This window comes from Dendrobates tinctorius, unplaced genomic scaffold (assembly GCF_039654945.1).
Source record: "Dendrobates tinctorius isolate UK_male_01 unplaced genomic scaffold, ASM3965494v1 ptg000019l, whole genome shotgun sequence".
Classification (NCBI taxonomy): Eukaryota; Metazoa; Chordata; class Amphibia; order Anura; family Dendrobatidae; genus Dendrobates; species Dendrobates tinctorius.
The window spans coordinates 49,632,026-49,659,371 of NW_027361687.1; the positions used below are offsets into that span (position 1 = coordinate 49,632,026).

General features: G+C 43.1%; 1 protein-coding gene across 1 annotated transcript; it reads right to left on the minus strand.

Annotated features, from left to right (window-relative positions):
- Positions 1 to 24: 24 nt before the first annotated feature.
- LOC141082635 (cortexin-2-like) lies at positions 25 to 27,346 on the minus strand. The gene is made up of 3 exons (XM_073566586.1): positions 27,261 to 27,346; positions 7,914 to 7,988; positions 25 to 2,287 (listed from the first exon to the last, which is right to left on the minus strand). Exons 1-3 carry the CDS (start codon positions 27,344 to 27,346, stop codon positions 2,110 to 2,112), a joined length of 339 nt encoding a protein of 112 aa, XP_073422687.1. The 3' UTR covers positions 25 to 2,109.

Here is a 27,346-nt window from a genome sequence, read left to right on the forward strand (position 1 = left end):
CGAAGTGACCCCGAGACACTGAAAAAGCATCTCCATTTTTATTGGATTTTTCACGTTGCGCACACACAAAAAATGCTGGAGCACATGAACGAGTCAGCAGATACTTTTGGGAGCTGGTATTTATATTCCATCATGTATATACTATTGCGTTCTGAAGTGTGCCGCCTGAGGCCTTATCTTCCTCTGTTGTCACAAAGTAGAACACTTTTGAATCAAGATGTCAAGTTTCCATGGAAACAGCAGACACTTTTTCTTCGCTCAGACAAACCTGCATTTTTGGCACGAAAAGGATCATTCCTGGCAGTGACTGGTCCCACTTTAAATTTCCACCTAGCGCTTAAAGAGGAACAGTCAGCTCTCCTGACATGTCTATTTAGCAATGGCATGTTTTCCTTCACGTTTCACACTATACTTCTGGAGCGCGTCCGGGCACAAACTGATACTTAGCCAGTCAATGTCAGACAGTCTAGAAACCCACTTGTTGGACAATGAAAAAAAGGGATCACCCACTTGTTAATTTATTTGATATATTTCCAGGAGTGTTAAAAGAGGAGCAGCACAATGCAACGTTCGCAGAAAAGATGCTCCTGAATTGTAATTTTAAAGGAAGTATATTTACTGAAAACGGACATGTCAGTTGATCAGACTGGTCCCCTAAACTAGACATTGTAAGTGTAAGGCTTCTTTTACACTTACCGGGTTTTTGTGTCCCGTTTTTGTGGCCCCAATAGATTTTTATGGGGCCGCAATAATTCCATGGAGCGCTGTGCGCCATATGGCCGTGAAAAAAGATCGAGCCTGCTCAATCTTTTTCACGGCTTACGGACATGGCCCCCATTGAAAATCAATGGGGCCGCAAAAACAAGGGTAGTATTGGAAACCCAAAAAACGTCGATCCGCAAGTGTTTTGTGGTCCGTTATTGCGGCAGATTGAAAAATGTGGCGATACGGCCCGCAAAAAAGGCCCGCTATAACGGGACGCAAACACCCAATTAGTGTAAAACAAGCCTAACCATCCTCAGATAACAGTCCACCTTTCTATTTGTAGGATTCTTTTAAAAAATTAATAAAAGAAAAATTTGTTCAAAAATGCTCAACTACCAATAAAAGAGGCAACCTTGGAGTCTAAAAATGTGTTTTTTTTTTGTTTTTTTTTTTAATTTTTTGGAAAAAACACCTGCACAAGATCATGGAAGGTTGCAGAAACAACCCCTTTGGAATGTGTTGCCAAAACTTTGTCCGTTTTTTTTAGCTGGTCCCGCATTGGTGATGATGCTGTTATAGAAATACGGTGAGATTTTGGTTGAGCATTATGATGCACTCGGTGTGCCGATAATCATTCGCATAGTCAAGAATAAGAACATCACAACTCCCGAATTCATAAACGTAGTACTTCTAGGTCAGTTTCTGGTCCAAAAGAGATTTTAGATTTTTTTCCATAATATATTTTTTTTTTTACAAAAAAAGTTTTCAAATATTTTCTGAGGTAATTTGGGGTTTTCAAAAATTACAGAACATTTCTAACCTTATGTCAACATAATTATGGATCGCCTTCATTTTTAATTTTATAGATCATTTTCTGGTCCAATAATAGTCTGTTCGGTTTCCATTTTAATTCAATTTTGTTTTTCAGTATTTAAAAAAAAAAAAAAAAAAAAAAGTATTCCCGAGGGTTTTTTTAAAGTACAATTCAAAGCGTAAGGCTGAAGCCAAGAACATTTCTAACCTACATAAAAATGGATATGCTTTTTTTTTTGATTTTTCCAACGCTCACCTTACAATATCAACACAGAACTCACAAAGTTGCGATGACAGTCACTGAACATTCCGGCGTAGGCTTGCACAAAAAGTGCGGTAATGAGGCTTCATTGTTTATTGTATTGGCAAATCTATGTCAGCTGTGTGCCACTTTAGTGCTTAGCGTTGTTGGTCACAAAGCTTCACAGTTGATGTAAACATCCCACACAATTCGGCTTTGAGAAATAAAAAAAAACACACAAATCCACATCCGATCCCCTAAGCTGATTTCTTGAAGGCCATCAGTGAAAGTTGGGTGACAAAATCGAAATTTTTTTTCTTCATCCCATGACAAGGACCATGATACCCTAGTCAGGCCCAACGGTAGTCGAAGGTGTCCTTTTCCATGTAATCCGTCCATGTGGACGAGGGCATACTGCGGTAAGGATCGAGGAGGATCCTAAAGCAACGTATGATGAGAAGCCCCAAGAAGATGAAGAGCAGGAACACAAGGACGAAGGCAGCTTTTTGTTCTAAGGTTAGAGAAGATACCGGAAGGGCAGCTCCTGACGTTGACATTGTGGTGCTTAGTATCTCACCGGCCATTGTTAATAGCATTGTGGCATCGATTGTCTTCCGATTTCAAACCTAGAAAAATAAAAAACATAAGGGGCAATATTATAGTAGTTATATTATTATACTGTACATAGAGGGCAGTAGTATAGTAGTTATATTCCTGCACATAGGAGCAGTATTATAGTAGTTATATTCTATATAGGGGCAATATTATAGTAGATATATTCTTGTACATAGGGGCAGTATTATAGTAGTTATAGTCTTGTACATAGCAGTATTATAGTAGTTATATTCTTGTACAAAGGGGGCAATATTATAGTAGTTCTATTCTTGTACATAGGGGCAGTATTATAGTACAGGGTGGGCCATTTATATGGATACACCTAAATAAAATGAGAATAGTTGGTGATATCAACTTCCTGTTTGTGGCACATTAGTATATGGTAGGGGGAAAACTTTTCAAGATGGGTGGTGGCCATGGTGACCATATTGAAGTCGGCCATTTTGGATCCAACTTTATTTTTTTCAATGGGAAGAGGGTCATGTGAAACATCAAAATCATTGAGAATTTCACAGGAAAAACAATGGTGTGCTTGGTTTTAACATAAATATATTCTTTCATGAGTTAATTACAAGTTTCTCTTTGTTTACAGTCATTGACGTTGCAGAGGTTAACACGTGAGGAGCGGATAGAAATTGTGTTGATGTTTGGTGAACGCAGTACCTGGGTAATTGCGGATGATTTCAATGCAAGACACCCTACGCAAGAAAACTGTCACCATTCCCATTTTATTTAGGTGCATTCATATAAATGGCCATCCAAAAAAGTTTGCCTCATCACTGAACATAATGTTCTGTGTAAACTGAGGGTCCTGTTCCAATTTTTGTTTTGCCCATTCTGCAAATTCAGCGCGCCGATCTGGGTCACCAACCATTCCCATTTTATTTAGGTGTATCCATATAAATGGCCCACCTTGTAGTTCTATTCTTGTACATAGGGGGCAGTATTATAGTAATTCTATTCTTGCACATAGGGGGCAGTATTATAGTACTATTGCATATGGCAGAAGTATTATAGTAGTTATATTGTACATGGGGCAGTATTATAGTAGTTATATTCTTGTACATAGGAGCAGTATTATAGTAGTTATATTCTTGTACATAGGAGCAGTATTATAGTAGTTATATTCTTGTACATAGGGGGCATTACTATAGTAGTTATATTCTTGTACATAGGAGCAGTATTATAGCAGTTATATTCTTGTACATAGGGGCAGTATTATAGTAGTTATATTCTTGCACATAGGGGCAGTATTATAGTAGTTATATTCTTGTACATAGGGGCAGTATTATAGAAGTTATATTCTTGTACATAGGGGGCAATGCTATAGTAGTTATATTCTTGTACATAGGAGCAGTATTATAGCAGTTATATCCTTGTACATAGGGGCAGTATTATAGTAGCTATAATCTTGTACATAGGAGCAGTATTATAGTAGTTATATTCTTGTACATAGGAGCAGTATTATAGTAGTTATATTCTTGTACATAGGGGGCAATACTATAGTAGTTATATTCTTGTACATAGGGGCAGTATTATAGTAGCTATAATCTTGTACATAGGAGCAGTATTATAGTAGTCATATTCTTGTACATAGGGGGCAGTATTATAGTAGTTATATTCTTGTACATAGGAGCAGTATTATAGTATTATAGTAATTATATTCTTGTACATAGGGGGCAGTATTATAGTAGTTATATTCTTGTACATAGGAGCAGTATTATAGTATTATAGTAATTATATTCTTGTACATAGGGGGCAGTATTATAGTAGTTATATTCTTGTACATAGGAGCAGTATTATAGTATTATAGTAATTATATTCTTGTACATAGGGGGCAGTATTATAGTATTATAGTAGTTATATTCTTGTACATAGGAGCAGTATTATAGTAATTATATTCTTGTACATAGGAGCAGTATTATAGTAGTTATATTCTTGTACATAGGAGCAGTATTATAGTAGTTATATTCTTGTACATAGGGGCAGTATTATAGTAGTTATATTCTTGTACATAGGAGCAGTATTATAGTAGATATATTCTTGTACATAAGGGGCAGTATAATAGTTATATTATTGTACATAGGGAGCAGTATTATAGTAGTTATATTCTTGTGCATAGATGGCAGTATTATAGTGGTCATTTTCTTGTAAATAGAAGTGGTGTTTAAGTACGCTTGATATGAGCTGTATGGCAGTATTAATCATGCACTAATGTTTTTTTTTATCATTGACCTCAAAATTGAAAAAAATGCAACAATTGAATCCGGGAGTACATTGTTACCCGCGGTTTCTAAAATAAAAAGTGTCATCATGGTAAAACTACGGTAAGTACGCCATGATTGGCTATGTGTTTGTATTGGAATGTTGGAATTTACCAGATTAATCTTTGCACTGATTCCATCATCAAATATTTTGCTGGATCAGTCTGTTCTGTTAACTGATGCAAGTGATTTTATAGCTCGCCTCTCTGAAGTACAAATGAGGGTGCAGGAGACTCAGCCCGCTAAATTCATTATTGGCATTCACTTAAACCAAGACAAATGGTGCTGATTTTTCTGTCTGTGCTCAATGAATGCCGCCTTGTCTACAAAGCATGTAAGCAAAGCAGCTGCAATATACTCTGTAATGAGCTGAAATTTTGGATTAGCCCCTGGGAAATGAGGGTTTCTGGACTGGAACATGTTTATCTGTGTATGCATGTATGTATGTTTGTGTGTATGTGTGTGTATACAGTGGGGCAAAAAAGTATTTAGTCAGTCAGCAATAGTGCAAGTTCCACCACTTAAAAAGATGAGAGGTGTCTGTAATTTACATCATAGGTAGACCTCAACTATGGGAGACAAACTGAGAAAAAAAAATCCAGAAAATCACATTGTCTGTTTTTTTTTTCATTTTATTTGCATATTATGGTGGAAAATAAGTATTTGGTCAGAAACAAAATTTCATCTCAATACTTTGTGATATATCCTTTGTTGGCAATGACAGAGGTCAAACGTTTTCTGTAAGTCTTCACAAGGTTGCCACACACTGTTGTTGGTATGTTGGCCCATTCCTCCATGCAGATCTCCTCTAGAGCAGTGATGTTTTTGGCTTTTCGCTTGGCAACACGGACTTTCAACTCCCTCCAAAGGTTTTCTATAGGGTTGAGATCTGGAGACTGGCTAGGCCACTCCAGGACCTTGAAATGCTTCTTACGAAGCCACTCCTTCGTTGCCCTGGCGGTGTGCTTTGGATCATTGTCATGTTGAAAGACCCAGCCACGTTTCATCTTCAATGCCCTTGCTGATGGAAGGAGGTTTGCACTCAAAATCTCACGATACATGGCCCCATTCATTCTTTCATGTACCCGGATCAGTCGTCCTGGCCCCTTTGCAGAGAAACAGCCCCAAAGCATGATGTTTCCACCACCATGCTTTACAGTAGGTATGGTGTTTGATGGATGCAACTCAGTATTCTTTTTCCTCCAAACACGACAAGTTGTGTTTCTACCAAACAGTTCCAGTTTGGTTTCATCAGACCATAGGACATTCTCCCAAAACTCCTCTGGATCATCCAAATGCTCTCTAGCAAACTTCAGACGGGCCCGGACATGTACAGGCTTAAGCAGTGGGACACGTCTGGCACTGCAGGATCTGAGTCCATGGTGGCGTAGTGTGTTACTTATGGTAGGCCTTGTTACATTGGTCCCAGCTCTCTGCAGTTCATTCACTAGGTCCCCCCGCGTGGTTCTGGGATTTTTGCTCACCGTTCTTGTGATCATTCTGACCCCACGGGGTGGGATTTTGCGTGGAGCACCAGATCGAGGGAGATTATCAGTGGTCTTGTATGTCTTCCATTTTCTAATTATTGCTCCCACAGTTGATTTCTTCACTCCAAGCTGGTTGGCTATTGCAGATTCAGTCTTCCCAGCCTGGTGCAGGGCTACAATTTTGTTTCTGGTGTCCTTTGACAGCTCTTTGGTCTTCACCATAGTGGAGTTTGGAGTCAGACTGTTTGAGGGTGTGCACAGGTGTCTTTTTATACTGATAACAAGTTTAAACAGGTGCCATTACTACAGGTAATGAGTGGAGGAAAGAGGAGACTCTTAAAGAAGAAGTTACAGTTCTGTGAGAGCCAGAAATCTTGATTGCTTGTTTCTGACCAAATACTTATTTTCCACCATAATATGCAAATAAAATGAAAAAAAAACAGACAATGTGATTTTCTGGATTTTTTTTTCTCAGTTTGTCTCCCATAGTTGAGGTCTACCTATGATGTAAATTACAGACGCCTCTCATCTTTTTAAGTGGTGGAACTTGCACTATTGCTGACCGACTAAATACTTTTTTTCCCCACTGTATATATATATATATATATATATATATATATATATATATATATACACACATACAGTGTGTCCGTAAAGTCATGCTGCACTTTTGACCAGTCACAGGAAAGTATAAAAGTACATCATGACCCCCGGATCTGACGCTCTTAGACTTTTACTTTTGGGGTTATGTGAAACAACATGACCACATTGAACATATTAACGACATTAATCACTTAAATCAGAGAATCATAGACGTTATTTCCTCTGTTACACCAGACGTCCTTACTTATGTGTGGCAAGAACTTCACTATCGTTTGGATGTGTGTAGGGCAACACATGGAGCCCACATCGAACTGCACTGAATAGGTATGAAACTGGGAGAGGTTTTCTTTTATTTGGAGCAGATTTCACATTTCTATCGTTTTTTGTTCCTTTCCATTGACTGGTCAAAAGTACACCATGACTTTACAGACACACTATACTGTATATATATCTATCTATATATATAATATATATATAGAAATATGAGGAAATTGGGATCCAGCAAAAGGATGAAAGTTCACCAGATTTGTAAAAACTTCTTTTTTATTAATCCATTATATCATAAAAAGTATGAGGAACTCCAATCAATTAGTAGCATTCCAGCAAGGGACTACATGTTTCAGCACTATGTGCCTTCCTCACGTGAGGAAGGCACATAGTGCTGAAACATGTAGTCCCTTGCTGGAATGCTACTAATTGATTGGAGTTCCTCATACTTTTTATGATATAATGGATTAATAAAGAAGAAGTTTTTATAAATCTGGTGAACTTTCATCCTTTTGCTGGATCCCAATTTCCTCATATTTCTATTTGTTGGGGCATACTCCCTGCCTGGATCCGTGCATAGTATAGGGTGAACACCGATTACTGCATCAAGAGGAACTCCTTTATGGTGAGCTGGCTATATGATTTTCACATTGTTTGAATATAATATATATATATATATATATATGTGTGTGTGTGTACCGTTCCAAAAAATAAAGGGAACGTGTAAACAACACAATGTAACTATAAGTGAATCACATTTCTGTGAAATCAACCTGATTGTGAAAAAATTTCTCCTGCTCTTTTGCAAATGTAACAGACAACAGGTAGAAAAGATAGGCAGTTCGCAAGACAGCCCCTATAAAAGAGTGGCTCTGCAGTGGATGATCACAGACCATTTCTCTGTTCTCATCCTTTTTGGCAGTTATTTGGGTCACTTGCATCTTGTCATTGCTTTCACCTCTATAGGTACTGTGCAATAGTATGATGTGGTGTCTACCATACAGCACACAGAAGTTGCTCAGGTAGTGCAGCTCATCCAGGATGGCACATCAATGCGAGCTCTAGCAAGAAGGGTAACTATGTCAGCACAGTGTTCAGAGCAAGGAGCAGATGCCTGGAACAGGAGATGTGGAGGGGGTCATAGGAGGACTATAACCAAGCAGCAGTGGGTCAGTAATGGTATGAGAATGGTATGAGGAGTCATTTCTTTGGAGGGCCGCAAAGCCCTCCGTGCTAGCCAGAGGTACCCTGACTGCCATTATGTACCGGGATAAGATTCTGAGACCCATTGTGAGACCATATGCATGTGCACTGGGCCCTGGGTTCCTTCTGATGCATGACAGTGCTACGCCTTATGTGCCTGAAGTTTGTCAGCAGCTCATGCATGACAAAGGCATTGATGCTATGGACTGGCCTGCCCGTTTCCTAGACTTGAATCCAATTGAGCACATCTGGGACATTCTGTCTTGTTCCATCCACCAACGTGACGTTACACAACAGTGTGTCTCTGAGTTGACTTATGCTTTAATCCAGGTCTGGGAGGAGATCTCTCAGGAAAACATCTGCTGCCTCATCAGGACCATGTCCAGGCATTGTAGAGAGGTCATACAGGCATGTGGAGGCCACACTCACTACTCGGCATCATTTCCTTGTCTTGAGGCATTTCCACTGAAGTTGGATCAGCCTTGAATTTTTTTCCACTTTGATTTTGAGTATCATTCTAAATCCAGACCTCCATGGGATATTAAAAAAACAGGGAACACTAAAATACCACATCCTAGTTATCACTTAATGAAATATATATTTTGTACTGCCTTGACAGAGCTGCAGTCACTATTTTAATAGTGCCTTCTCAGTTCTGAAGCTCACATCTTCCTTCACTCCTTGCTTGTTCAGGGTACATACAAATATGATGTAAAAATAGACTGTAAAACGAAATGTTTGGCACACCAGTCACAGAGCTACAATCATAATTTTGGTACTGCAAAATTGCACAACTTGCTGGTTCAGTGTCTGCATTAGACAACTATTCTTTAAAATCTTGAACTAAATCGTGTCTTATATTCAAGTCATAGAGCAGTAGTTAGAGTGGGGGAAATAAGTATTTGATCCCTTGCTGATTTTGTAAGTTTGCCCACTGACAAAGACTTGAACAGTTTACGATTTTAAGGGTAGGTTAATTTTAACATTGAGAGATAGAACATCAAAAATAAAATCCAGAAAATCACATTGTGTAAATTATATAAATTTATTTGCATTTTGCATTCAGAAATAAGTATTTGATCCCCTACCAACCATTAAGAGTTCTGGCTCCTACAGACCAGTTAGAAGCTCCTATTCAACTCATTACCTGCATTAAAGACAGCTGTCTTACATAGTCACCTTTATAAAAGACTCTTGTCCACAGACTCAATTACTCAGTCAGACTCTAACCTCTACAACATGGGCAAGACCAAAGAGCTTTCTAAGGATGTCAAAGACAAGATCATAGACCTGTACAAAGTTGGAATGGGCTACAAAACCATACGTAGGACGCTGGGTGAGAAGGAGACAACTGTTGGCGCAATAGTAGGAAAATGGAAGAAATACAAAATGACTGTCAATCGACATCGATCTGGGGCATCATGCAAAATCTCACCTCGTGGGGTATCCTTGATCATGAGGAAGGTGAGAGATTAGCCTAAAACTACACAGGGGGAACTTGTTATTGATCTCAAAGCAGCTGGGACCACAGTCATCAAGAAAACCATTGGTAACACATTACGCCGTAAAGGTTTGAAATCCTGCAGTGCCCACAAGGTCCCCCTGCTCAAGAAGGCACATGTGCAGGCCTGTCTGAAGTTTGCCAGTGAACACCTGGATGATTCTGTGAGTGACTGGGAGAAGGTCCTGTGGTCAGATGAGACAAAAATTAAGCTCATTGGCATTAACTCAACTCACCGTGTTTGGAGGAAGAGAAATGTTGCCTATGACCCAAAGAACACCGTCCCCACTGGAAACATGTTTTGGGGGTGTTTCTCTGCTAAGGGAATAGGACAACTTCACCGCATCAATGGGAGAATGGATGGAGCCATGTACCGTAAAACCCTGAGTGACAACCTCCTTCCCTCCACCAGAACATTAAAAATGGGTTGTTGCTACCATAACAGCACAGCACGACACCCTTCGTGAGTACCAGCGCGATCTTGAGGATTTAGACAACAGGGGACGGCGTCATAATATAAGAATCAGAGGCCTGCCTGAACATAACGGAGAGGAAAACCTATTCATAATTTTACAAAATATATTCAACAAAATTCTGAAGGCTCCGCCATCTCACAAAATAAGCCTAGATAGAGCTCACAGAGCCCTCCAGCCAAAAAATTCCTCCCAAACACCTAGAGACGTCATCTGCTGTGTCACTGACTATAAGCTTAAGGAGGAAATCATGCAGCAGGCACGGAAGCTGTGTAATATGGAATACGAAAGTCACTCTCTCCAACTACTGACAGACCTCTCCCTACAAAAGAGGAAGATGGTCAGACCTCTTCTAGACACTCTGAGGGAGCACAGATTCTCTATAGATGGGGATTCCCCTTTAGCCTCTCGGCCAGGAAAAACGGTCGTACAGCCACGCTCAGAGAAGCATCTGATCTTCCCCAATTCTGCGAGATTCTGGAGATTCCTATGCCGAAGTTGTCCAACTGGGGGCTGATTCCCCCTCCGCCGCCCCCTCCGGAGGTCTGGCGTCGGGTGTCTTCTAAAAGGCAGCATTCCCCTGCGTCCCCGGGTTCCGGTGGACCGGGGGGGGGGCAAACACCCCATAAGAAATGAGACACGAAACACAGCCACACTGCAAATATTGAGCAATCCTTGTTGGCCATACTATTCATCACTTACTAAAGATGTCTGTGGGGAGTAGACATGCCTAAAGCTAGTTGTATACTCTTTTTCTTTTCTATATACATCTTTGTTCAAAGATCCTGGTTTCGAAGCGGAGGCTCTGTTATATAGCCGAATCCGTAGACCCTTACGAGTGAATCTGACTCCTAGAGCACCCACGGCTCTAGAGGGAACAACTCTATTGTTATTCAAGCGTTAATTATAGACACTCGACCACAGTTCTTAACTTTTTGAAGACCAGAAAGACTGATTCCGATAACTCACTGTCATTGTTGACATATTCATCTGTGATGGTTCTAAATGTTGTTGTTGTCTCCCTCCTTTCCTAATGTGTTTTCCTAATGTGATTTATCTTTACTTGATTTACATGATGCATGCTGATGTGTCAGCGACGATGGGGAGCAGTCTGGCGGAGATTCACCATGCGGGGATAAGAAAACTACATCTACTGAAGCAGTGTAGGACTAGGATCCATTCTCAACTAAATACTTACAAACACAACCATGATTCGTATAATAACTATGAATGTTAAAGGGCTTAACTCCAATGTTAAGCGACGATTAGCTCTACAGGAGTTAAAAACCTCAAAGGCAGATGTGGCGTTTATACAAGAAACACACCACGACGACACAGGCTCATTTCACTTTGCACGGAGTAAATTTTCCACAGCATACACGGCTCCCTGTGTTAAAAAAAGAGCAGGGGTAGCTATCCTCATAGCCAATGGTTGCCCAATTCAAATCACTAAGGTTATCAAAGATCCCAAGGGTCGATACATCATCCTGACCGGACAACTAAAAGGAGCCCCAATTGTTTTATGCAACATATACGCCCCAAACGTCGGTCAAATACCCTTCCTTGAGCGGGTCCTAAATAAGGTTACTCGAGAGCTTCCTTCCACATTGTTTATTGGTGGCGATTTTAATGTCCCGTTCTCAGAGGTCAGAGATAGACACTCACTAAGTGGCCGACAGACGGGAGCACACATAGCCAGGCAAGCAAAGGCCTTTCGTGCTCTGATTCACAAACATGCCCTTTTTGATTTATGGCGAGTGGCGAACCCCACCTCCCGACAATATACATTCTACTCACACCCCCATTCCACACATACACGCATCGACACTTTCCTGGGGAACCTTCCGGCAATGCGCATCACTGGGAGTTCTGAGATTGGCCAGATTACCTGGTCCGACCACGCCCCCGTATTGTTGGACGTATGTGACTCTACCACAACCAGGAGGGTATGTCATTGGAGACTCAATGATCATCTCCTAAAGGTCCCCATGTACCAAACTAAGCTATAAGGCCAATTGGAGGACTACTTTCAACTAAATAAGGGATCTGTCTCCTCCCAATCTGTTTTATGGGAAGCACATAAATCTGTCATGAGGGGTAATTGCATTTCATTAGCATCCCACATGAAAAGAGACGCGGAGAGACAGCACCGGGAACTCACCAGTCAGCTTACAACACTAGAGCGAGACATGCTCACTAAACCCTCCATTGCTAAATTAAAATCCATCGTAACTGTAAGGAGTAAGCTAAAGGATCTGGCGGTTGGGAAGGTGGAGAAAATGATGGCGTTTACTAAACAACGATATTATGAGAGGGGTAATAAGGCCCACTCCCTTCTCGCAGCACAGCTTAGGGACCGTAAGGCGCAATCCACACCCTTGGTTATCAGAGATACACGAGGACATCTGACATACGACCCCCAGGGACATTCAGATACCTTCAGGGACTACTACGCCGGGTTGTACTCGCTTCCCTCAACTCTTCCGGCAGACCCAGAAACAAGAGCCCATTTAATTGATGAGTATCTCGCCGCTCGATCACTCCCAACACTAGACGCGGAAGCTCTTAACACCCCTATTACCACGGAGGAATTGAACTCCACAATCAAAGAGCTCCCAAGTGGAAGAGCCCCAGGACCAGATGGTTTCTCATATTTATATTATAAAATATTCCAAGATACACTTGTCCCTCACATGCAGACTCTATTTAATTCATTCCTCAGTGGTAACCCGATCCCTACCTCGATGCTGAAATCCCACATAACAGTGATTCCAAAACCTGGAAAGGACCCCTCGAACTGTGCAAGCTACCGCCCAATATCATTGCTAAACACAGACTTAAAAATATTTGCAAAAATCCTGGCCACCAGATTATCAATATTCCTCCCACGGCTGATTCATGGGGACCAAGTGGGATTTGTTTTGAATAGGCAAGCGGGGGATAACACCAGACGAACGATAGACCTTATAGATGCATTAAACCACCGAGGGGGGGAGGGCTTGCTTCTCAGTCTCGATGCGGAGAAGGCCTTCGATAGGCTGGGTTGGCCCTTCCTGTTTGCCACGTTTAAAAATTCGGCATCGAGGGACCTTTTCTGCAGGCTGTTCGGGGCTTATATACGAATCCTGAGGCCTCGGTGAAGCTTACGCGTCATCATCTGCTTTCCCCATATATTATGGCTCTAGACAGGGGTGTCCCCTGCCCCCCCTATTATTCGTACTTTGTATAGAACCCTTAGCTGCACAGGTCAGGGAGAACCCGGACATTCAGGGAATTCAGGTAGGGGGACACGAGTATAAGTTATCACTTTTTGCAGATGATATCCTTTTAACAATACGGAATCCCCTGATCTCTCTGCCCAACCTACACTCAATTCTAAACGAATATGGCAACCTGTCAGGCTATAAAATTAATGATACAAAAACGGAGGCTCTGCCGCTTAACCTAAAACCATCGACCATCGCAACACTGCAATCGGCATTTACATACACCTGGAAAAAAGACCACTTAAAATATTTAGGGATTTACTTAACCCCTTCACCCCCAAGGGTGGTTTGCACGTTCATGACCGGGCCAATTTTTACAATTCTGACCACTGTACCTTTATGAGGTCATAACTCTGGAACGCTTCTATGGATCCCGGTGATTCTGACATTGTTTTCTCGTGACATATTGTACTTCATGTTAGTGGTAAAATTTCATTCAAATAACTTGCGTTTATTTGTGAAAAAAACGGAAATTTGGCAAAAATTTTGAAAATTTTGCAATTTTCCAACTTTGAATTTTTATGCCCTTAAATCACAGAGATACGGCACACAAAAAACTTAATAACTAACATTTCCCACATGTTTACTTTACATCAGCACAATTTTGGAACCAAAATTTTTTTTTGTTAGGAAGTTATAAGGGTTAAAAGTTGACCAGCGATTTCTCATTTTTACAACACCATTTTATTTTTAGGACCACATCACATTTGAAGCCACTTTGAGGGGTCTATATGATAGAAAATACCCAAAAGTGACACCATTCTAAAAACTGCACCCCTTAAGGTGCTCAAAACCACATTCAAGAAGTTTATTAATTGCGGTGCGTCACAGGAATTTTTTTGAATATTTAAAAAAAAAATGAACATCTAACTTTTTTTCACAAAAAAAATACTTCAGGTTCAATTTTTTTTATTTTACCAAGGGTAACAGGAGAAATTGGACTGCAAAAGTTATTGTGCAATTTGTCCTGAGTACGCTGATATCTGATTTGTGGGGGGGAACGACTGTTTCGGCGCATGGCAGAGCTCAGAATGGAAGGAGCGCTGTTTGACTTTTTCAATGCAAAATTGGCTGGAATTCAGATCGGACGCCATGTCACGTTTGGAGAGTCCCTGATGTACCTAAACAGTGGAAACCCCCTACAAGTGACCCCATTTTGGAAACTAGACCCCCCAAGGAACTTATCTAGATATGTGGTGAGAACTTTGAACCCACAAGGGCTTTACAGAAGTCTATAACGTACAGCGGTACAATTAAAAAATCATATTTTTTCCACAAAAATGATCTTTTCACCCCAATTTTTATTTTCCCAAGGGTAACAGGACCCTAAAAGTTATTGTGCAATTTGTCCTGAGTATGCTAATACCCCACATGTGGGGGTAAACCACTATTTGTGCGCATGGCAGAGCTCGGAAGGGAAGCAGCGCCATTTGACGTTTTTGGCTGGAATTGAGATCGGACATCATGTCGCGATTGGAAAACCCCTGATGTACCAAAACAGTGGAAACCCCCCACAAATGACACCATTTTGGAAACTAGACCCCCTAAGGAACTTATCTAGATGTGTGGTGAGAACTTTGAACCCCCAAGGGCTTCACAGAAGTTTATAACATAAAGCCGTACAATTAAAAAATCATATTTTTTCCACAAAAATGATCTTTTCACCCTCAATTCTTATTTTTCCAAGGGTAACGGCACCCTAAAAGTTATTGTGCAATTTGTCCTGAGTACGCTGATACCCCACATGTGGGGGTAAACCACTATTTGGGCGCATGGCAGAGCTCGGAAGGGAAGCAGCGCCATTTGACGTTTTTGGCTGGAATTGAGATCGGACACCATGTCGCGATTGGAAAACCCCTGATGTACCTAAACAGTGGAAACCCCCCACAAATGACACCATTTTGTAAACTAGACCCCCCAAGGAACTTATCTAGATGTGTGGTGAGCACTTTGAACCCCCCAGTGCTTCACAGAAGTTTATAACGCCCGGGCGTGAAAATAAAAAATTCGTATTTTTTCCACAAACATGATCTTTTAGTCACCATTTTTTTTATTTTCCCAAGGGTAACAGGAGGAATTGGACCCCAAAAGTTGTTGTCCAATTTGTCCTGAGTATGCTGATACCCCATATGTGGGAGAAAACTACTGTATGGGAACACGTCGGGGATCGGAAGGGAAGTAGTGACGTTTTGGAATGCAGACATTGATGGAATGGTCTGCGGGTGTCATGTTGCCTTTGGAGAGCCCCTAATGTACCTAAACAGTGGAAACCCCCCACAAATGACTCCATTTTGAAAACTAGACCCCCTAAGGAACTTATCTAGATGTGAGGTGAGCACTTTGAACCCCCAAGGGCTTCACAGAAGTTTATAATGCCAGGGCATGAAAATAAAAAAATCGTATTTTTTCCACAAACATGATCAATTATTCCCCAATTTTTTTATTTTCCCAAGGGTAACAGGAGAAATTGAACCCCAAAAGTTGTTGTCCAATATGTCCTGAGTAAGCTGACACCCCATATGTGGGAGAAAACTACTGTATGGACACACGTCACGGCTCGGAAGGGAAGTAGTGACGTTTTGGAATGCAGACTTTGATGGAATGGTCTGCGGGTGTCATGTTGCCTTTGGAGAGCCCCTAATGTACCTAAACAGTGGAAACACCCACAAATGACCCCATTTTGGAAATGAGAACCCCTAAGGAACTTATCTAGATGTGTGGTGAGCACTTTGAACCCCCAAGGGCTTCACAGAAGTTTATAATGCCCGGGCATGAAAATAAAAAAATCGTATTTTTTCCACAAACATGATCAATTAGTCCCCAATTTTTTCATTTCCCCAAGAGTAACAGGAGAAATTGGACCGCAAAAGTTGTTGTCCAATTTGTCCTGAGTACGCTGACACCCCATATGTGGGAGAAAACTACTGTATGGACACACGTCGGGGCTCGGAAGGGAAGCAGTGCAATTTTGGAATGCAGACTTTGAGGGAATGGTCTGCGGGTGTCATGTGCGTTTGGAGAGCCCCTGATGTACCTAAACTATTGAAACTCCCAACAAGTGACCCCATTTTGGACACTAGACCCCCCCACGGAACTTATCTAGATGTGTGGTGAGCACTTTGAACCCCCAAGTGCTTCACAGAAGTTTATAACGCTCGGACGTGAAAATAAAAAAATCATTTTTTTCCACAAAAATGATATTTTTGCCCCCAATTTTTTATTTTCCTAAGGGTAACAGGAGAAATTGGACCCCAAAAATTGTTTTGCAATTTGTCCTGAGTAGGCTGATACCCTACATGTGGGGGTAAAACACTGTTTGGGCGCATGGCAGAGCTTGGAAGGGAAGGAGCACCATATGACTTTTTCAACTCAGAATTGGCTGGAATTGAGATCAGACGCAATGTTGCATTTGGAGAGCCCCTGATGTGCCCAAACAGTGGAAACCCCCAATTCTAACTCCAACCCGAACCCCAACACACCCCTAACCCTAATCTCAGCCCTAACCCAAGCCCTAACCCTATCTCTAACCCTAACCCTAGCCCTAACCCTAGCCCTAATGGAAAAATGGAAATAAATACATTTTTTTTTATTTTATTATTTTTCCCTAACTAAGGGGGTGATAACGGGGGGTTTGATTTACTATTTATGGCGGTTTTTATTTTTGGCAGCTGTCGCACGCTAAAAGACGCTTTTTATTGTAAAAATAGTTTTTGCATCACCACATATTGAGAGCTATAATTTTTCCGTATTTTGACCCACTGAGTCATGTGAGGTCTTATTTTTTGCGGGACGAGTTGACGTTTTTATTGGTACCATTTTCGGGCACGTGACATTTTTTGATCGCTTTTTATTCCGATTTTTGGGACGCAGAATGAACAAAAACCAGCGTTTCATGAATTTCTTTTGGGGGAGTGCGTTTACACCGTTCCGCGTGCGGTAAAATTGATAAAGCGGTTTTATTCTTCGGGTCAGTACGGTTACAGCGATACCTCATTTAGGTCGTTTTTTTATGTTTTGTCGGTTTTATGCAATGAAAACTATTTTATATAAAAAATAATTATTTTTGCATCGCTTTATTCTGCGAGCTATAACTTTTTTATTTTTTCGCTGATGATGCTGTGTGGTGGCTTGTTTTTTGCGGGACAAGATGACGTTTTCAGCGGTACCATGGATATTTATATGCGTCTTTTTGATCGCGCGTTATTACACTTTTTGTTTGGTGGTATGATAATAAATCATTATTTTTTGCTTCGTTTTTTATTTTTATTTTTTAAGGGGTTCGCTAAAGGGGTTAACTAATGGGGCAGTTTTATAGAGCGGGTCGTTACGGACGCGGCGATACCTAATATGTGTACTTTTATTGTTTTGGGTTTTTTTTATTTTCAAAAAATGAATTTATTTGGCGATTTTTTTAAAATTATTTTTACACTTTTTTTTAATTTTTTTTTTACTTTATTACATAGTCCCAGGTGGGACATCACTGTCCTGTGACAGATCGCTGATCTGTCACATCACAGATCACTGTGACAGATCAGCAATCTGTCACAGGCAGTGCACAAGGCTTCCTCATGCCTGCGCTTTGCAGGCACTGAGGAAGCCAGCTGGAGGAAAGGAGTCCCCCGCAGCAGCGCTGCACATTGCGCTGCCGTGGGGGGCTCAGGGAAGCACGGAGGGAGCCCCCTCCCTGCCGATGCTTCCCTTTAACTCCCGGTACACCGCGATCATGTTTGATCGCGGTGTGCAAGGGGTTAACATGTCGAGGGCGGTCCGTGACCGCCCCTGACACATAGTGCCGGGTGTCAGCTGTGATAACCAGCTGACACCCGGCTGCGATCAGCGGCGCTCACCACGTGGGCGCCGCTGATCGCGCTAGACGTACTATCCCGTCCATGGGCATAGGGGCCCGGGTCCCATGGACGGGATAGTATGTCTGATGTCAGGAAGGGGTTAACAGACACATACAAAACGCTATACTCCCATAATTTCCCCTCTTTTTTGGAAGACCTAAAAAAGACACTGACCAAGTGGGAAAAGCTCAATTTATCATTCTTTGGAAGAATGGCATCCGTTAAAATGACAATACTTCCAAGATTACTGTATTTGCTGGAGACATTACCTATACCGATCCCGAGACTGGTGATCTGACGAATCAAAAAATCGTTAAATAACTTCGTCTGGGCTCACAAACGCCACCGAATTGCCCAAACGGTGTTGATATCTCCCCGAAAATTGGGTGGCTTAGCTTTCCCTGATATATGGAAATACTACTTAGCCACACACCTGAGACGTGTCCCTGCTTGGACCAATTTGACCTCAGTGGATAGATGGAGAGAGGTGGAACAGAGATGGCTGGCCCCTATTCACCCAGCTACCTTATTGTATGGAAATTCCTCAAATGCCACAGATGCGAGTCTTTTGGGTCCCATGGTACTCACGAGACGAGTGTGGCGGGCGGCCAGGAAGGCCTGCTCACTAGCACCAACCGAATCTCCACTGACGCCATTTTTATACACAACAGCCTTACAAAATAGTTCAGATAGTTGTGTGACGACCCCATGGATCCGGGCTAGACTCTTTCGTTTTGTAGATATTATAGACCCTTGCACCAACACAATACTCCCCTTTGAGGACCTACGAGAAAAATTTAGACTTCCTAAAGAAGCTTTCTACACCTATGCCCAGATACGTCACTTAGCTATATCAATGATCAAATCAACTACATTCCCCAAACTTACCCCATTTGAGGGCCTCTGCAGGCAGGGTCCATCAACTAAGGCAGGGGTCCCCAACCGCCGGTCCACGGCCCAGCACCGGGCCGCTGCAGTGCCCTTGCCGGTTCGCGGACACAAGGGGAGCCAGGGGCGGTCAGTGACGTAGCGGGGGCTGGGGCAGCGCGCAGCAGTTCTTAGACTGCTCTCAAGTGTAGCGGTGGCCAGGGAGCGATCAAAGCAGCTCCGCTGCCTGCAAGAGGGAATAGCAGGAGCGGAGCTGCAAGGACCAGTCCAGCTTCCTGCCCGCCGCCCGCGCTTCCTGTCTCTGACTGACACAGAGAGGAGCGCGGCCGCTGCTGTGTCAGAGCGAGGAAGCGCGGGCAATGCTGCGGACAGGTGAGAGGAGAGGTGGTGTCTGTGTGTATGTATAATGTGTGTATGTGTGTGTGTGTATGTCTGTGTGTGTGTGTGTATGTCTGTGTGTATGTGTGTGTGTATGTTATGTATGTGTATGTCTGTGTGTGTGTATGTATGTGTGTGTGTGTGTGTGTTTGTGTTTGTGTCTGTGTGTGTAGGTTAGCCTGGCCCTGAAGGAGATGGGGACATGAGGAGAAGACAGTGATGGGGAGAGAAGGCCATGATGGGGGTAATGGGAGAAGGCCATGATGGGGGTAATGGGAGAAGGCCATGATGGGGGTAATGGGAGAAGGCATTGATGGGAGTGATGGGGAGAAGGCAATGATGGGGTGATGGAGAGACGGCAGTGATGTGGTGATGGAGAGACGGCGGTGATGGGGTGAAGGCAATGATGGGAGTGATGGAGAGACGGCAGTGATGGGGTGAAGGCAATGATGGGAGTGATGGAGAGACGGCAGTGATGGGGTGATGGGGTGAAGGCAATGATGGGAGTGATGGAGAGACGGCAGTGATGGGGTGATGGGGTGAAGGCAATGATGGGAGTGATGGAGAGACGGCAGTGATGGGGTGAAGGCAATGATGGGAGTGATGGAGAGACGGCAGTGATGGGGTGATGGGGTGAAGGCAATGATGGGAGTGATGGAGAGACGGCAGTGATGGGGTGATGGGGTGAAGGCAATAATGGGGAGAAGGGAGTGATGGGGTGAAGGCAATGATGGGGTGATGGAGCAGGCAAGGATGGGGGTGATGGAGCACTCATTCAAAACCTATGGTGAGTTGAGTCACATTATAAATGTTATTTAATTATAAGTATGCACTGCTAAACTACAACTGCGTCCATAGCCCCGCCCCTTATGACCAAAGCCCCGCCCCTGCCACACCTCCATCCCCACCCTGCCGGGCCATGGAAGAATGGTCTTGCTTGAAACCGGTCCCTGGTGCAAAAAAGGTTGGGGACCACTGAACTAAGGGATTAATCTCACGAATATATGACATACTCTCGTCGCATATGGAAATACAGCACTCGTACATGACGAAATGGGAAACATATCTGTGAAGAGTGATTCTGAGACCAATGTGGCAGACCATCTCGGAAACGACAGCAAAGACTTCCATATGCACCACACATAAAGAGAACCAATACAAAATACTGATGCATTGGTACCATACCCCTGAGGTCTTGAATAGACTCTTCCCCAACACACCAGACCAATGCTGGAGATGTAAGCTAGATAAGGGGTCTCTCACCCACATTTTTTGGGACTGTAATGTCCTGGCTCTGTTTTGGAGGGAAGTGGGGGGGTTGATCCACAGAGTTTTGGGGATTGAGGTCGCTTTGGATCCATTCAATTATCTCCTAAATGTTCCACCTATGGGTATCTCAAGGGACTCGGCCAGGCTGCTCCTACATATCTGGACTTCGGCAAAGTGTCTTATATCCTCGTTCTGGAAGAAGACTTCTCCCCCTACTATTCAAGATCTAGAACAGAGAATCCAGGAAACAAGGCGACTGGAATACCTCACCGCATGTATTAATAACCAGCTGGAAAAATATCAACGGATATGGTCCCCTTGGGACCTTTTTGTGAACAATAGCACTTAACCGCCAGTGAACACAGTTTATATATTTTGATGTGCTGATCTGTATGCAAAATGTGTCAAATACTCCTTCATACCCTTCCCTTCCCTATCTTTCCCTACGTCTCCCCCCTGTCTAAAAGTTTCGTTATATTTGATGGAAGGAGAGAGAGGTTGGAAATTTTTTCCTTTTCTCTTTTTCTTAAAGTGTAACCTTTCGTGTTTATGTTTTCAAAAAAAAAAACTTTTTCAGATAATAAAATAAACAGTTTAAAAAAAAAAAAAATGGGTTGTTGCTGGTTCTTCCAGCAAAACAATGACCCAAAACATGCAGCCAAGGCAACAAAGGAGTGGCTCAAAAAGAAGCACATTAAGGTCATGGAGTGGACTAGCCAGTCTCCAGACCTTAATCCCATAGAAAATTTATGGCGGGAGTTAAAGCTTCCAGCTGCCAAGCGACAGCCTCAAAATCTTAATGGTTTAGATATGATCTGCAAAGAGGAGTGGACCAAAATTCCTCCTGACATGTGCGCAAACCTCACCATTAACTACAAAAAACGTCTGACTGCTGTGCTTGCTAACAAGGGTTTTGCCACCAAGTATTAAGTCTTGTTTGCCAGAGGGATCAAATACTTATTTCTCACTGCAAAATGCAAATACATTTATACAATGTGATTTTCTGGATTTTATTTTTGATATTCTATCTCTCAATGTTAAAATTAACATACCCTTAAAATTATAGACTGTTCATATCTTTGTCAGTGGGCAAACGTACAAAATCAGCAAGGGATCAAATACTTATTTCCCCCACTGTAAGTCAGAATTGCCCCTGCATTCTCAATTTTAAAGCTTACATCATCTTTAACTCCTTGATTCCCTGCTTGTTCAGTGTCTGTACTGACAAATGTTTATCTTTACAGCATTGAGCTACATCATGTCTTATAGCATGTCTGCACAACATATGGCCAATGGGTTGCATGCGGCCACAGAAGGGTTTCTTGCAACTCGCGAAAAACGGTAGATTCCAGCTTCCTTCTTCTTGTTCCCAATTAAATATACTTGAACACCTCAGCGTCGGGACATGTCACATTTCTGCTGTCATTGCAGAGGTGGCACAGATGTGGGGGACATATCGGGACAGTAAGCGCTCCATATAGAAGCTGAAGATTAATTTTATGGATTGTGTTGTGTTACTGTTTCGACACAAGGGGAAGTGGGAGTAAAATAGTGAGAACAGGAGCCTTGTGGGAGGATATTATGGATAGGGGTAGTGTGGGCAAGATATTATAGAGGGGGCCGTATTCATTGATTTTATTGAAAAGGACATTGTGGGAGGATATTATAGAGAGGGACAGTGTGGTTATTATGAAGAGAAGTAGTGCGTGGGTATATATTTTGGAGAGGGGGGATATTATGGAGAGCTGAAGTGTGGGAGGATATGGTGGAGAGGGACAGTGTGGGAGTATAGTATTTAGAGGCTAAGTGTGGCAGGATATTAAGGAAAAAAGTGGGGGATTTTATGGAGAGGGACATTGTGGAGGGATATTATGGAGAGGGGAAGTATGGGGAAATTTTATGGAGAGAAGCAGTCTGGGGGGATATGGGAAGGGGCAGTATGGGTAGGATATTATAGCGAGAGGAATTGTGTGAGAGATTTTATGGAGAGAGGTAGTGTATGTGGGGCAATTTATTCATGATCATAGCGTATGTCAGATATTTTTATTCCTAGGGAATGATAATGACACTGCTATATTTTAAGGGACAGTGTCGGGTTTTCTGCAGGAGACCAGAGAAGAGAAATGTCTGCAGGCACGAGCTATGTCTTTCCAAAGTCATCATGGCGTCTGTACTACTTGGAGACAAAAGGGGTGAGAACGACCTCAATCACGTAAAAGGGTACCTGGATCTGTAATACTGCCTGTGTCTCAGCTGTGCTGTGGTTCATGTATGGTCCACAGACTGGTGTGGCTGGTAACCAAAACTCCCAACAAGTTGATGTGATACAATTGTATATGGGGCTGACCTTACATTACAACATGGATTGTTTCGGGGGACTCCAGTCCAAGTCTGGCACCTGGTGGCTTCTGGCAGAGATGTATCTAGGGGGGGCAGTCGGTGCATTTGCCTTGGGCACAGCCAGCAGGGGGGCGCAGTCGGGCCACCTAATGCAGCAGTCCGCAGTGTCTCCCTCGGCGGCTGCATTCTGCCACCCCCCCCGGCCTGGAAGTCGGCTGTTCTCAGTGCCAGCTGTCAAGCTGACAGCCGGCTGTTGTGAGTTCATTTTCCCCTTCGTCACTGGGGTCTGGTGAACTCCCTATTCTGGTAAAGGAAGGTAATGAGCCTGATTATCAGGCACCTGAGTCTAATGAGGATGACTGGCTGAGTGGAGTCACGGACTGGATATAAGGCTGCCGACGCCCTTCTGCCCTGCGGGTGATTTCTCTGTGGACTTCTAGGACACCAGTCTGATTCCTGCTCCTCTAAAGCTAAGTTTCTGTTTTGCCTGTTAGCTTTTTGCTTTGTTTTTTGTTTTCCTTGCTTTTCAGTATTCTGCCATTCCCTGCTGGGGTGAGCTGAATCTCCTTTTGCCTGTAGCTCTGTCTTCAGTATATTCCTGAGTACTGACATAGCTTTTTTGAAGCCTAGCGTCTTCAGGGCCTTTTTCACTGTCAGTCTGTTGGCTCTGATTTTCATAGGGTTTTTCACGGATTACAGACAGCAGCCTTCCTGTCCTTTTCTATTTAGTTAGTTTGGGTCCCTCTTTGCTCAGTCTATCTTTCGGTCTGTGTTAGTATTTTCATCTTGCTTCACCGTCATTATATGTTGGGGGCTGCCTATTGCTTTGGGGTCTGCTCTGGGGCAGTTTAGATTTCCCCTTTCTTTCTTTAGGCCTATTTAATTCTCCGGCTGTGATCGAGGGGTCTAGGGCATCGTAGGAACCCCCCACGGCTACTGCTAGTTGTGTTGATAGGTTCAGGGGTCTGCAATCCGATAGCTGCCAACTTCTCTGGTTTTCTGGACTTAGCTAGCATTTCTGTTTTTGCCTCCTACGGTGACTCAATCATAACAGCCGGCGCAGAGAAGCTGCAGCGCCCAGCTCCCAGTGATCAATTGTACTGGCGTCTGTAGAGACGCCAGTACAATTGAAGCTCTGACCGCTGGGTCACAGCGACGTCAGCAGCGTGACCAGGTCATGTGATCACGCTGCTGATGTCACTCCCCAGCACCCAGAGCGAACGCTGGTGGTATGTGTGCTCCACTGTGGAGCTGAAGAACCATCGAAGATGGGAGATGGGGATAATGAGTGGGGATGGGGGTTAATGTGTGGGGGGATTTGGAGTGGGGATGAGGGTTAATGAGTGGGGGGATTTGGAGTGGGGATGGGGGTTAATGAGTGGGGGAATTTGGAGTGGGGATGGGGTTAATGTGTGGGGGGATTTGGTGTGGAGATGGGGGTTAATGTGTGGGGCTATTTTGAGTGGGGATGGGGGTTAATGTGTGGGGGGATATGGAGTGGAGGGTGCATAATGTGTGGAGGGATTTGGGAGTAGGGACGGGAGGTTATTGAGTGGGGATGGGGGATACTTAATGTGTGGGGGGATTTGGAGTGGGGATGGGGGTTATTTAATGTGTGTGAGGGATTTGAAGTGGGGATGGGGGTACTCAATGTGTTTGGGGGATTGGGGATGGGGGATTTAGAGAGGGATGGGGGGATTTAATGTGTGTGGGGAGATTTGAGGACACAAAATGAAGAGTATGTATGTATGAGGGCATGTATGAGGAAACAGTATGGGGGATGGGTGCAGACACAGTATGGTGAATGGGGATGGGTGCAGACAGTATGGGGAGCGAACAGGTAAATATGTGGACACAGTATGAGTAGCCATGGGAAAAATGTATGTGGACACAGTATGGGGAGTGAGGGTGATGGGATGTGTGCAGACACAGTATGGGGAGTCAGGGGTATGTGTGAGCAGACAGTATAGAGAGTGAGGGGGTAAATATATGAGGAGACAGTATGATGAACAGGTGGGATGCTAGAGGAGACAGTATGAGGAGGGAGGGGAATAGTGTGAGGCGACAGAATATTGCACATATTTTTATTCAGGAGAATTATAATGACACTTCTATCTTTAAGGGGAACGTGTGGAGAGTTGGTGCAGAAGACCGGAGAAGATGGAAGTCTGCAGAGACGGCTGTGGATGAGAAAACTCATCATGGGGTCTGGACAAGAAGAAGAAAAGGAGAACGGCTGCAGAGACGACGTCATCTATAAGGTACCTGGATGTAAATGTTATTTGTGATACGGACTTATTCTCATGTTTTTATTTATGTTAGGAACATTAAAGGGGTTGTTCAGGTTTGTGCTGAGTCTGCAGACATTCTATGTGACTGCAGACTTCTGAATTCTCACAGTGCTCACTGAATGCTGTTAGGATTGTCTCATGCCGGTAATTTACATACATGCGGTCACATGCTGACTAGACATGTGTGGCCTCACTCAATGAAAATGAACGGAGCGAGGCCGGGCACGTCTAGTCGAATGTGGCCAGAAGTATAGAAATCACATACATGTGCTGATATATGACCGTGTACTCTTACGACCGGTAAGGGAGAATCCTAAAAGTGTGCAGTGCATTAGTTGTGAGAATTCAGAAGCTGCAATGTCAGGATTCAGCTTTGCAGGTTCCAGTAGTCATCACATGGACATTTCACTCATATGCGATTTTCATACTTAAGGTCCTGTGACAACGAGCTTCTCTTCTGAACCGAATTTTTGCCCCGGGTGCAGGAAAGCCTAGATACGCCTCTGGCTTCCGGCATCATTTGATTCGTCAGAGCTGGCTTGACTTCATCTTTGCATCACATTACACAGGACAGCCGTCTACCATTTTTCTACTGCATTTTTAATTCTGAAGCTCACATCTTCCTTCCCTCCCAGCTGGTTTAGTGTCTGCACTAGGCAACTATTCAGCTTTAAAACCTTGAGCTAAATCATATTTGCTACTACTAGCACAGAACAGTAGTCATTATTATGCCAGCGCCTTCTTAATTCTGTAGCTTGCATCTCCCTTCATTCCCTGCTGGTTCTGTATCTGAGCAAAATCATGACTTAATTATGGGAAAAACAGACTTTACAGCAGACATTATATATTAGTTTGACACTGAAAAAGTGAATCTTCTGGATTCTTCTTATAGCCGTTTACAATCTTATTTATGTGTTGCAGTAGAGAACGGGTGTGTAATTTGGATGGATATGAAAACTGTCTGTGGGAACACGATCTTTGACCGATAATGTAGGGTGTTCTACATCGCGGCGAATATGAGTGCACGCAGCAGCCTGTGATTATACCACTTTGGCTTTTCTGGCAGTAAATACATATTAATTATCTGCTTATGTGAGCACAATAGTACCCGAGTCTGCTGCCAGCAGCTGCCAATTGCCAGCCTGGATGTGTGATACACATTCTCATACATCAGTCTTACAAAAACACTTGCTGCATAAGTCGCTATTTTGCCAGCGCCTTTGTGGACTTATAACTTACACCCTACTCTGCTGATTTAGTGTCTGCAAAATTCAGCTTGTGCTAAATCCAGTCTTGTGCTTCAGGCACAGAGATGCAATCACGAATTTGTCAGCGCCTTCTTCAGAAGCTCTCATTTCCCTTCAACAATCCCTGATGGTTCAGTGTCTGTAAGGGAAATGGATTTGATATGACTAGTGTAATAAGCCCTAATGTAATGGGGCTTGTACTGGGGCTATTTTATCTCGGCGATCAAAAGTGTTAGGCTATGTGCCCACGTTGCAGAAATGCTGCAGAATTGTCCGCAGCATTTCCGCAACTCCCCGCCGTGGGTAAAACGCATGCAGAATTCGCATGTGTTTTCCTGCAAAACACAAGCGTTTTGCAAGCATTTTTAGCTTGCAGAATGCTTGTGCTTTTCCAAGCGATTTGAAGCATCGCTTGGAAAAGTGACTGACAGGTTGGTCACACTTGTCAAGCATAGTGCTTGACTAGTGTGACCAACTTTTTACTATGGATGCTGCCTATGCAGCATCAATAGTAAAAGAATGTTAAAAATAATAAAAAAATTAAAAATATGGAAATACTCACCTCCTGGCAGACCCCGATCTCATCGGCGATCCTGGTCCCCAGCGAGCCAGCGGCGCTGCCAGCAAATTCTGTTCCCAGGCGTGCAT

Excerpts from the sequence above, each read along its gene's own strand:
- LOC141082635 (XM_073566586.1), bottom strand. The coding sequence starts at position 27,346 with ATGCACGCCTGGGAACAGAATTTGCTGGCAGCGCCGCTGGCTCGCTGG. Across the intron at positions 7,989-27,260 it reads AGATCGGGGTCTGCCAGGAG|ACACCACATCATACTATTGC; the intron begins GTGAGTATTTCC and ends GCTGTATGGTAG. Across the intron at positions 2,288-7,913 it reads CAAGTGACCCAAATAACTGC|ATCTTCTCTAACCTTAGAAC; the intron begins CAAAAAGGATGA and ends TGCCCTTCCGGT.